This window comes from Anthonomus grandis, chromosome 18 (genome assembly GCF_022605725.1).
Source record: "Anthonomus grandis grandis chromosome 18, icAntGran1.3, whole genome shotgun sequence".
In the NCBI taxonomy this organism is placed as follows: Eukaryota; Metazoa; Arthropoda; class Insecta; order Coleoptera; family Curculionidae; genus Anthonomus; species Anthonomus grandis.
Window position 1 is genome coordinate 9,645,113 of NC_065563.1, and position 13,707 is coordinate 9,658,819.

The 13,707-nt window shown below is 31.4% G+C and overlaps 1 protein-coding gene across 1 annotated transcript in view; it reads right to left on the bottom strand.

The window, feature by feature from the left end:
* The window catches only part of LOC126747008 (uncharacterized), a 57,791-nt gene extending 51,493 nt beyond the window's left edge, over positions 1-6,298 (bottom strand). Inside the window, exons 1-5 of the mRNA XM_050455476.1 lie at positions 6,148-6,298; positions 5,694-5,809; positions 3,647-4,023; positions 1,853-2,093; positions 1,571-1,796 (exon numbers count right to left, since the gene is read on the bottom strand). Coding sequence (XP_050311433.1) covers positions 1,571-1,796; positions 1,853-2,093; positions 3,647-4,023; positions 5,694-5,781 — 932 coding nt within the window. The 5' untranslated portion in view covers positions 5,782-5,809; positions 6,148-6,298. The remainder of the gene's footprint in view (positions 1-1,570; positions 1,797-1,852; positions 2,094-3,646; positions 4,024-5,693; positions 5,810-6,147) is intronic.
* Positions 6,299-13,707: the final 7,409 nt, after the last annotated feature.

A 13,707-nucleotide genomic window follows, 5' to 3' on the forward strand; every position in this document is an offset into this window, starting at 1 on the left:
GCTGCATTAGTAAATGTAATTTCTGACGGTGCTGTAACACCAAAAAATCAAGCCATCTCGTTGATTTTAAATGAAGATGAATGGGACATATTGGAAAATTTAGCTTCTGTATTGGAACCTTTTGAGTTGGTTACCACATTACTTTTAGCTGAATCCCAACCGACCCTTTCAATTCGTATGCCAGTTTTAAAATCACTTCTAGAAAACTTTATTTCAAAGATATGGTGAAAGATGATTCTGCGTTTTTAAGAAATATTAAAAAAATGCTAAAAAGGGAGTTTGAAAACAGATTTAAGGAAATTTGCGTAAATGTTTCCGTTGCTAAGGGAGGGAATATTCAAATTTATGATTTATGTACTTTTATTGATCCTCGTTTTAAAATACAAGAAAAATATGTAGGTGCACTATTCAGCGTTAAATTGCACCTTAAAAATTTATTGGAATCAGGTAGTGAACCATTTAATGACCAAGATTACCAACCTACTCCAAAAAAGACTTGCCTTGGATATTTTGTTTCCCAATGAACCATCAATCAGCTTCGATGAGGTAGATTCATATTTTGCTGAACCTATTTTAACTAAAAATATGTGCCCACTTCAGTGGTGGAAAAATAATGAAAACAAATATCCAAGGCTAGCCAAATACGCAAAAAAATACCTTTGTATTCCGGCTACTTCAGTACCTTCGGAAAGGTGTTTTTCAAGTGCTGGAAACATAGTCACTGCTAAAAGATCGTGCTTAAAGGGTGACAATGTCAAAAAATTATGTTTTCTTAGCGCTAATTTGTAAAAATGTATTTTTTTCATTTTATTATTTTGAATTTTGAGTCCTTTCTGAAGTTTAACAGAAGTTTTTTTTTGTTTTTTTTTTATGTTAGTAAGTAAGAGTCATTTTTTTTCAAGTTTAACAGAAGTTTTTTGTTTTGTTTTTTTTTTGTAAGTAACTATTGCATATAAGTATATAAATACCTTACTTGTTTCGGTTTCTATGTTATGAATAAAAAGAAGTTCTTTAATGTAGTTTTTGTTTTTTTGTACCTCGTAAATTTTAGTAAAAAGTTAACTATTCTTATATTTTATAAAATACCTTAGCATCCTTTATACATAATAACTGGAACTGAACTGAAAACTGGACACGAGGTTGAGAAATTATTATAAGAAGTTTAGTGTATTTTCAAATAGTCTAAATATAAATGGTTTTAAACTCTTAGAATCAAACTCGGTTTATTCAAATATTTAATTATTCGAATATTCAAATATCGACTTTTTGCAAAAAAATTATTTATTTCAACAAATATTCGAATATTTGAATACTCGATAATTTGAATATTCAAGTATTCAAATATTTGAGTATTTAAATACTCGAATATTTGAATATTTGTATGAATATTCGAATAGTGAATAATTTAAATATTCACAACACGCACACATCGTCCACGTACCTTTTATAAGCTTTGACTAATGACTGAGACTTGGGAGTTTTTTATTTTGTGTCTAGTTACGTAGGTCTCTTTGAGATAATGGACGAGTTCTTTCAATTTCAAACTCCTTTGCCAAGTCGTCATACTTACTTCCAGCATTCCTCGGTAGATCTTCTCCAATTGTCCACGCTGTCGGCCCTAATTCTCGTCCCGATATCCACTGCGTTCTTCACCGCGGCCAAATTCCGAAAAGCCTCGTTATCGAAACAGAACGCGTTATTATCCAACGGGATATCGGCGTGGGCGGAATTCTTACGAAACTCCTCGGTCATATTCCTTAGCAACTGTAAAGTTTCGCCGGGCATATAATTACTTCCTAAAAACATTAGTTTATTTAATTGATAATTATTATTTTTTTAAATATTAACTTACCTTTGGCATGCGTAAACACGAAAACGATATTCTTGCACGCGGATTTTTCCAGTCGGGACATAATTTGGGTGACGCAGTACCTGAAATGGACCGTATTCCGGGATTCGTGCGGTTTGAATAAGTAGCAAATTGCGTGTAAATGGTGAAGGCGCGACAAATAATTTAAAATGTTCTCGCAGTTATTGTCGTCCGCCTCGATTCCCCTGGTGTCGCCCATTCCCGGGGTGTCTATAATCCGAACCTGCCATAAGAGAAAGTTAATTCAACTAATTTGCTCATAATTTCATCGGGATAAATTTGAACGTAAGGTTAACTTTAAACACGGGCCTTGATGAATTTAAAAATTGTGTGTTTTCTTATGCGTTTGATATTCTGAGCCTTTCGGTAACTTGGTTGTCTTCAAATTGTGATGGTAATTTTTATAATATACCGGGCTAAAATTTGGTGAGAGAGGATAGAGTTGGCGTTGAAGAAGTTGGATTTTTTATAAAAAAATCTTTACAATTTTCTCGAATGATATTCGACAATGTCAATTCTCCAGATGTTGAACATATGAGTGTTGGGTTTGAAGTGAGTGGTAAGCGGGTTGTATAGGTACAAGGTGTCTACTATAAAAACCGCCAAAATTTAAGAGGTGATTAAACAAGTCATTTTCAACAAAAAAGTCGTATAACATTTTTTCGAAAAGTTGTTAGTTCTTCTGGTATTTAACATTTTTTAATTTTATCAAATTTTTTTGTTTTTTTTTCATATAAACAAGAATATCTCCGTTATTCTTACCACCACATAAAATTTGGATATACCATCTGAAAGAGAATTAAAATTGCTATATTTAAGTTTTTAAGTCATTTTTTATACCGGGTGTTATCAGAAGTTAAATGTAACATTTGGGAAATGTGCAAAATTAGTGCTATCTTCTTCGTTGTCGTTTTTCTAAAATTTGGTAAATAGCGACATGTTTTAAATTTTCACCAAACAGGCACCAGTAAAATGAATATTGTCACTGGCGTGAGGAAAAGTGTCAATAAATCAGTGACAGTCGACATTTGAAAACAAGTATTTATAATCGACGAAAAAATAGCCATAATTAAGTGGCATTATGCGGGAAACAGTTTTAGAGCAGTATCTGAAAGGTTTTCAGTTTATTTCCCCACCAAGCCCATTCCATAAAAAAAAACATTTCTTGTATTCGGCTGTACGTCAGATTTGATAAAGCCTTATAACAAATTGTTTGCTAGTGGCTGGTGTCTGGTTTTACCTGAACCGAAAATTTGGTAATTTTGCAATTACGTTTAATTGAATAATTCAAGATTCGCTTATTAAAATTTTTTGAAACTTTGCACGAGGGTTTGCCAGATTGGTCTCTTCAAATATCTTACATTTTGTCTGTACAATGTACAGGGAAGCCAATAATTGACCCCCTTAAAATTTACATGGGATTTCCTATGTTCCGCTCGGCGACGCACCAACCCGTATGTTTAGATATGTATTTTTTTTTAACTTTGTTATTTTTGTCAAAACTAATTATTAAGGATGCACATACAGTATTTTAAATATCATAGTGCATCTATAAAAAAAAAGGCATTGGCAGTATAATTATCTTCGTTATTGGTTAGGTAAGTTTATATATTATAATGTTAGCCTGTAAGAGATTACTACTTATTGTATTGTATTATTCAACAAATAAAGTGCTGCACCTGAAAACTGATCTTTTTTTAAATTAGCTCAATTTTTCAAATAATATTCAGTTGGAGCTGAAAAAAAAGCATATCTATCAAAATACACCATGTTTACCTGTGTATCTTTGCCTCTCATATAAAAACTGTAAGTTTTAACGGCCTGAGTGGCTGAATTTCCACTGGTCAAGTCCTCATTGGTGTCGCCACTGGTGCCCACCTCAATTCGTCGCAGATTCCCGTCCTTATCGTAAATGGAGAATTTCGTCGGTATGAGCACGTTAAATTCTCCACGTTCGGCACTTTCGAAATCGGCAAACTGCAGATAATTGAATATTGCATTGATGAATGTCGATTTTCCCACTCCGGTTTCGCCGAGCAGTAAAATGTTGATTTCTTTCTTATCGGTTAAGTTTATGTTTTCCAGTTTGGTTTCAAGATTTTCCGTTGCCATTTTAGCTTTTTCCACTTTGGAGGGATTAGAATTTGCTACACCTAAAAACGAATAAATTGATATTAGTATAATATAAGTTATTTTGAAAGGAACAACGTTAAGGTTTATATTCAGCGGCAGACATTTTTGGGTATAACTTAAGAACCTGTCTTTCATAAATTCATAATTCAAATATTTCATAATAAAGAATCTACATTCATACTTTATGTAGTTCGGGTATTTCAAAGTTCTTTATGCATTTTATGTAATTGTTTATGCCTTCCAGGGATTTTACTTATTATTTTTGTTTTGCAGACTTTCAGTCAATTTTCATATATTTCAGTCATTTGAAGTAATTTGTTATGGATCCCAAATATTTGAAATAATTTTTCACATTTTCCAGGCTTTTGAGGCAACTTTTATGTCTCTTATGGCAAACCACCCAGTTATTGGCACCTTAAGGACTTCTCAGCCATTACATTGCATTGCTTCAAACAATTGAACAGGTATTATTTAGTGCTAGTTACTTCTTTTAATTTTCGATTTTTGGGAATTAAAAGAAGAAAGTCTGTAATAGTTTTAGAATTTCATTGAGATATGATTGTTTTTAGATTGATTATAATCCCAAAGACATTGAGGAATGGAATACAGATGCAGTGGAGGAAAATCTCGATAGCAATAATTCAGAAGATAGTGACTGTGAAATATTAACTTTTGAAGAAAAAAAAGTTACGCATTTGGAGGCTCTTGCAGCCTTGAAAATTGTCACACAATGGGCCAATCAAAACTATGTTGACATAAAGGACATTATTACACTAAAAGGTTTAGAAGAAAAGGCTGTAGCCTTAAACCTGCCCTAAAAGTACAAACAAAAATTACATCTTTTTTAAATAAAACTTTTGTATAATGCTTAAAACTGTAATAAATAAATACAAACATAAATAAAGTACAATGTAGTTCCCTTTTATTTTAATTTTAGCTATTTTTAATATAATCTCCATAATGTGAACATTTCAGTAATGCGAACTAAGTTGAAATTTTTTGAGTTCACATTAATGCGAGCCTACTGTATATCGACAACACATATTTTGTACAGGTTGCAGTCTTTGCTGGGTTATTTTATCAAGATTAGGATATTATAAAATAAAACAATAAATAGGATACCATTTTTGATAGTATTATAGTATTTACATACATAGATAACACCTCTGCAAGACAGCACTAAAGGTTGAATACTTTATGTAATATATTTAAATAATAAAGGATTCATTAATTCATCCCATTCAAGACTTCCTGAAGATGCATATAAGAATATAAATATACTATAAATTAAATATTTTGGGTACTTCAAGCCCTTTTGATTTGCTATAAATATTTTCATAATTTTGAATATTCTTCAAAGTATTTTGGTGCAAAAAGAGCATTTCTTACTGAATAAATTCTCAAGAGAACAGTTCTTGTACCTGAAACAATTCATGAGTCATGAGAGGTCTGAAATTCACCAAATTATAGAATAATGCGATGCATTTAATTTAATTGTTCATTACCTGATTAAAACCATTATGCTCGATAGAGCTTCAGAGACTTATCTTATCAAATTGATAAACAACTATACTTATATATCTAAAAATTGTGTTTTCTATTAATAACACATGACAAAGTTGATATAAGGGTGTTCCTAATATTTGCATAAACTCTTATAATAAAAATATAAACCTATTTCAATTCTCACCTGAATTTCTTCTTCCATGTGAACTGCCAACTGAGGAATTATTAGAATTATCCTTTCTAGGTTTCTCCACAGATTCGCCATTACCCATATTCAAAAAAACTCCTGGCTACAAATCCCTATATAATAATAAATAGTTTTTAAAAGCCTCCTGTAATATAATAAATCTTTATTGTACAACAATATTTGAAAATAGTAAATAATAATTTCATTGTTGTTATAGTGGCCCCCCACTATAAACTTGAATGACTAACTCATGGTATACTTAGCTATATACATAAATATTATCATGTACAATTTATATGAATAGAAAATATCTTAAAAATAATTTCACCTTTGTCCCTTATATTAATGTATTAGTATTTGATAAATGACCACCTATGGTAACAATAATTAGAGACTATAATAGGACTTATTGGGGCAAATCTTATAAATTGTACAATTAGATTAAACTTACCTTATGTTCTACTTTATATAGAAACAAATTAAGAAGATTGTTGAACAATTCAATATGTAATATTTAATAATTATTTCAATAATTAGACAAACGTGCTTGACACAATGCAGTTCGGGTTTGAATTGAAATTGAATGCATACTTGAATGTTGAAGATCGACTTGGGATTAATTGTACTAGTTTCTGAAAAATTGTACTAAATATTATCTCGGGTTATTTTTTAGATATTTTCAATTTTTTCAAGGAGGTTGTGATAACCGGGGGAAATACACAAGTCTCTAATGATCGATAACTTATTATTCCTCTAAAACATTATTTTTTTAGGTAAAAATGGAGTTATGGATTTAAATGGCTTTTTAATTAGATAGTAAATATCTTATGATTCTCTCATCAGGATATCATTAAAAACGAAATCATAAAAAACCAAATTAGGATCAAAATAATAAAACATATAGGGCTCATATACCAATTGTAACAATAAATTATGGCAACTAGATGATATACATATAATTGCTAATGCCAGGATTGGGGATCTTTGTTAATGACACTACACAAAACACTAAAAAAGCATAGAATAACCAGACAAAATAACCATTCTCTCGTTAGCCTATGATATCACCAATAACAATTTCTAATAACTGAATCAGTTAGATTAAAATCTAGACAATTTAAAAGAATAATTTTTTTCTGGCATACTCACAGTACGAGGTAGAGTCATTGCTGATGTACAAACAGACTCTTCGCAACTTTTCACTTAGATTTCTCTTGGCCGGATAAAGACTGCATAACTCATTCCTAAAGTCCTCCCAGGTTCGCTGTAACGGCTTCCAAGTCGACAACCAGTCCCTTGCTTCTCCAGCCAACCCACTTGAACCTCTGGCAAGTAACTCATGATTAGACCACTTAAAAGTTTCACCCAATTTTTCCAATTCGTTACACCACCTTACCGCACCGTCATCGTCATTTCAATGTTCCAACTCGAATTTCAAACATTGGAGCCAAGTTAATTGATGTTCTTGTTATTTCGGCTCCTGGCTTAATCACGGATGTGCAGGTTATTAATATGGATGACATATCCGATCATTGTTTAGTATTAAGTAAGTTGAAACTTGAAAAAACCCGTACACCAAAGTCTTTACGTACTTACAGGGACTATTCAAATTTTGTTTTCGTAGATTTTCTTAATGACATTTTAAAAATTAACTGGCAAAATATATTTAACTTTACTGATATTGATGAAATGGTAACTTTTTTCCAAAAAAACGTAATTGATGTATTTGATATTCATGCGCCCTTTAAAACCTCCAAGTTCACTAAAAATAAAGCTCCATGGATTACTGACAATATACGATTTATGATGAAACTTAGACAAAAAGCCCTCACGAAGTATAAGAAACTAAAAACTGATGCTGCGCTTAATGAATACAAACAAATTAGGAATTTTGTAACGGGTGCAGTACGTAGCGAAAAGAAAGCCTACTTGAATGAACAATTTAAATCTAACCCTACTTGTTTTTGGAAAACATTGAATTCTCTTAACATAACATCTAAAGTTTCTCCACAATTATTAGCGATTCTCGAAACACACCTGATGGACTTAATTCTTTTTTTATTAATAGCATTCCCAAGGTAAATACGGTATGCACTAATAATGGCCTTAAAACTAAGTATACCAATAAAGTACACCCTAATGTTAAGAAACTATTTCAATTTAAAGAAGTTTCTGAAAAGCAAGTTGAAAAAATAATTTGTAGTATAAAATCTACTGCAACTGGTTCTGATGGCATGGGCATTAAAATGATTTCACTTTTAGTTCCTTATTTAACACCCTATATAACTTTTATAATTAATAAAGCACTTGTATTATCAAAATTTCCATCTGAATGGAAGAATGCTGATTTACTGCCCATCCCAAAAAATAATACCCCTACGGAATTTTCTCATTATCGACCTATAAGTATATTGCCAACCCTTTCTAAAATATTGGAAAAGGCCATGTATATGCAATTAAATGATTTTTTTTAGACTTAATTCCATAATTCCTAGTACTCAGTCAGGGTTTCGATCGCAGCATGGTACCATGACAGCACTATTGCATGTATGTGATGATATTTTTAGTGCTTTGGATAATAGAGAGGTTACTGCATTAGTGCTGCTGGACTATAGCAAAGCGTTTGATACTCTGGATCACTCTCTTCTTCTTACCAAACTAAAATATTTTGGATTACATGAGTCGGCGCTGAGTCTACTTTGTGATTACTTAAGTAATAGAAAGCAAAGAGTGCGCTTAAATTCCACCTTTTCAGAATATTTAAATATTAATCAGGGAGTTCCTCAAGGCAGCATTTTGGGGCCACTACTATTTTCGATTTATACTTGTGATTTTTCTGAATTCCTGCATAACTGCAAGTCTCACCAATATGCAGATGACGTCCAACTCTACTCAGCTTTTCCAATAAATGAACTGAATACTGGCTTAGCACGCATTAATACCGATTTAAATCAAATTGTACAGGTGTCTAATTTTCATGGGCTGGCTCTCAACGGTACTAAATCTAAACTATTACTTTTTGGAATGCCTAAATCTTATCATTTGAATTTAAATGTTATTATCGATGGAAATATTATACAACCATCTGACTGCGAAAGAAACCTAGGCATTCTTCTTGATAATCAGCTTAATTTTGTAAAACATATTTCCAGTATTTTACAAAAAGCCTATTATAAATTGAGAATTCTATACATGCATAAGGATATTTTATCTTCTGATGTTAAACTCAAATTAAGTGATTCGTTTGTTCTCTCTTTAATTAGCTATGGTAGTGTACTCTTCTGGCCAGCTCTTGCTCAAGAGGACAAGTTAAGCCTACAAAAGCTACAAAATGCTTGCCTAAAGTTTTTCTACGATAGAAGAAAATTTGATCACGTCACCCCGTTATTTCATGCCTCTGGCTGGTTGAATTTGGATGAACGTTATAAAATCAATATGGCTGTTCTTGTTTATAAGGTACTCCATAATAAACTTCCCCAATATCTATATGACAAATTATCCAGTCATAACAGCATACATGGCCGTGAAATGCGCCACTCTGCAAACCTTTTGATACCAAATCATAGAACTTCCAAATTCCAAGGGTCTTTCAGTTATAGTGCGGTTAAGGTATATAATTCATTGCCAAATAACCTTAAAGCTAAAACCTCGGCTGTCTTATTTCGAAAAGCTATCAAATCTTACTTTTCTAACACTGCGAACTAATAACTAAAATATAAAAAATATATATTTCATTTAATTTTAAGTTATATCACTAATTACTTTTTTCTTTTATAAACTAGATATAATTATAATTATTTTAATAATTAATTACGTCATGTGGTATAAGCAAAATTCTATTTTAGGTTTCTTATAATTTTAGGCTTCTCTTTTTTTTTCTTTTTTTTTTCTGTATATTTTTCATAATGGTTAAAACTTATTCAATTTATTTATTATTTACATTGTTATGCTTTCGTATGTTAAGTTAGCAGTGCGGTTAGATAGAGTAGCCCCAGGCTAGATCTCGCCGCATTTTTGGATAATAACTTTTGTAACTATTTTCGTAATATAAAGGCATTTATTATTATTATTATTATTTCCCGGATTAAATGTCACAGCGACACAGCACTTTTGTTTTCATCTCTAAGCGCTTTTAGAGAGTCGGTTAAAATTTTCGCGAATTCTTCCATAATTCTTGTATCCACAAGACGCGATTAAGTTTTTCTTTTATTTTACTGATTTAAAGCCGTCCACGAAAACAATATCGAACAATAAGTGGTACTTTTAGTAAGCCGATCCCACTTCTGATGAAAGAAAACACCGAGTTTTAATTAGATTATGATTTAATAAAACAAAAAATCTTAAAATAAAACAGAACAAATTTCTCTTCAGAAATAATGGGTCGCAGACGCTGTCTAAAATTCGAATGTCCCCTTTTCTTTTTAATAGCAAAACTCTTACTTAAAACTTAAAACTAACACAAACACTCTCATGCATCCATAAATCGTCATCATAAAGTGTCCCATAATGTCAAAGAAATATAGTTAATGGCTCTAAGAGGGCCCTATTGAGCTTCGAATCTAGCTGGTCTGGCACGGAATATATTCTCACATATACATATAATATTATAATAGAGAGATGAGATTAAGATACTTAGATAATTGAGTAATTTAAGATTCTAATATTACATAATATAACGAATTTTTGTCAATTACTTTATATTTCATAAATATGTGGTCGATACATGTTTTACAGTTTCTACCGATCCTAGTAGAAGAGTTAATAAAAGAAATAAAGCGGTATTCGTAAAACAATTTCTAGTATCCTGGGTCTTATCAAAAATGTTTATATTAAGATCTCCTAATATAATTTCAGTTTCATTTAAAGCTTTGGTTCGTAGATATTCATACAAGTTCTTAACAAATTCTCCAATATTTATAGGATTAGAACGATATATAGCGGTTAAAGACATTTATCTATTTTGGCCGAAAATATTTGTTGCTATTCATCTTATACTACCTAAATCGATAATCTCAGAATTGATTTTTTTTTGAGTTTCTCGTACATACATACTTGTACCAGCATTGTGAATAATTTCTCCCTGAAAAATATTTGATATTAAGTAAATCTTTGTTCGCTAATTTCAATGTTTCTATTAAAACCACAACATCTTACAAATAACGAAAACTATCAAGCATAACTTCTAATGAGGAGAATTACTGTCGTATGCTTCTTACATTCGTGTGATGTATAAAAAAATTATTGTCACAATCGAAGTTTTGAAAAGCATTTCTTAAGGACTTCACAGCTACAAACTAATTTGTTTCTGTTTCAAATGAACTAAAATCTCGCAAATACCTAGTTACCGTATGTCCCTATATTTTGTTAAAAAGAAAAATAAAAAAATATAATTTGTGTAAGAAATATGCCGAATAAGGATCACGTGCATATGGCCTGGCTTGGTACCGTCGTCATCGTGGTCCAGGTCAACGGTATGTAAGAAGGAGCAATAAATAAAAATAAAAAAAATAAACTGCTTCACCAACGATCTATTTTAAAAAAAAGGTTATACAAGCCAACTCGCTAATGCGTACAATACGACGTACCGTCTCAATCTGATTTTTCTTAATCTCGCATGCCTTAAACTTAAAAGTCCCTATATCATATTACAGACTAAACATAAACAAAGACATCTAAAGCTAAAAGGTCGAAAACTATAAATCTTTCAATAAAAGTTCGTCAGCACATCACTTGAATACCCACTAGAAAATCCAAATAGAGGTTCTTTTGTCGTTTCTTTTGCCTGCTTGACGCCCAAATTCTATGAAATGCTCACAGGTATATTATGAAAGGGAATATCGATCTTGGCATAATTTGGGAAAAGGAAATACACGCGGGCATTGAAGGGAAAGACAGACTGGCTTTGACTATTGAAAGTTTAAGTCGGTCCCGGTGACTTTTATATTTTGTTTGCTTTGAAATTTTACAATTTTTACAGACTATCGCTGTCAAATACACCTTTGAAAAAAAAATCAAATGCAACATGCAGACGCTTTAAGTCGAAACCCTTATAACTCATTTCAACACTTAAAAACAGTAGCTCTTATTGCCGAAGAAGATTTATTATTAGCCGCTCAACAACACGATAAAAAAATTCCTACCTAAGGTACCTAAAGCCGCCAGATTTCAAATTTTACGAATGATACATGACGACATAGGGCATTTCGGCATAGATAAAACATTCGAGTTAGTTTCTGCAAAATATTGGTTTCCGCGAATGCGTCATTTTATTATTAAATACGTTCGAAATTGTTTAAATTGTTTATATTTTAAATCTAGCTCAGGTAAAAGACCCGGTTTCTTACATCCAATTTCAAAAATTCCTAGACCCTTTCATACAGTTCACGTCGATCACTTAGGCCCCTTTATTAAAACAAATAAACACAACACTCACATATTGGTAATAATTGATGCGTTCACAAAATTTATTTCATTATATGCTGTTAAAGATACAGGTATTACATGTAATAAAAGCATTTAAAGACATGTTTAAAATTTTTGGAGTACCAAATCGAATTATTAGCGATCGCGGTAAAGCTTTTACTTCAAAAGGGTTTTCGCGTTTTGTTGAACAGTACGGTTCTCAACATCATTTAAATGCCGTCGCTTTACCTAGGGGAAAGGGCCAAGTTGAACGGTACAACCACAGTCTAACACAGTCAAGTCACTCGACCCTTTTCGACTAACCATTTAATTTAATTTTTAATATTCTGTCATTTAGTGTCATATTTAATTACTAGTAGTTAATTATTAATTATTAGTAGTTAATTATTATTAGTAGTAATTTTTAATTATTTTCCTTTTTGCAGTTTCCCACTAATTACATCAAACACATCAGCCAACTGTGATTCAACAAATTATTATTCCATTTAATAATAAATGGTAGTAAACATCCAGGTAGAAATAAACGTCTAGAAATAAACGTCATTCTAATAAACGTCCAGGTAGAATAAACGTCCAGGTTTCTACAAAACTACAGGTATGTAGTAAGTGGGATGTAAGTAGTAGGTAAAGTGGATTTTGGGAAAATCCCCAAACAAGTAAAGGATTAAATAAAGGGTGTCTAAATTAAGTGTCTGAACCAAATGATTCCTCTTAAGTAACCAGGTCAATCAAAAAAATAAAGATAATCGGTACAACCCTACGTTTTTAATATTGAGAATAATAATGCTGGATTGAATAAAATAAGAAATAAAATAAGACTAAAATAAGAAGTTGACCAAAATGCAACTAATATTTTATTTTTATTTGAAAACGAAAGTACGCATGGCGTTTTGGTCAGAAAATCCATTGAAAGACAAAGAGATAAAATTTACCTGGTATGTAATTGGTCAATTTCTTGAAATATACCTGGCATGTGATTGGTAATTCCTTATTTCTTATTTTATTTTGCTGTTTAAATGCATAAATGTCAAATAAGGTCTTATTTTATTCTATTTGCCTGTATAAATTCAGCTTAACTAGTCGGCAATTAAGGTATACATTTAGGTTTACACCCTTTATATTAGGTACACCTTTATTAAGATTAAATGGTTTTTAGGGGATTCTAGTTTTCTTAATAACATTCCTAAGGTTTTGACTCAAATTTAAGCGTTTTATTAGTATTATAAAAAGAAATAAAAGCAAAGAAAAAATGGCGACTGGATGCATACATAAATATATTACCTATTACCTAGTTGTTGTTTATTTAATGTGTCACAATGAATAAGCGTCAAAACTCATCAAAATATTTTAAAATAAAAAAACCTTGATTTTACCCAATAATATTATTAAACTTAATATACGTTAACGTTGAAATCTATATACTTTGGTACAACCGTGTAATAACCGGTTCTTTAGCGTCACTGGGGGGTAATAAAAATAATAACGACTGGGATGACAACATTACCGATTTACAGCTGGGTTTAAATAGCACCCTTAATAAAGCAATTGCCGTATCACCGAGCGAGGCTCTAATGGGTTTTCGAGTTTC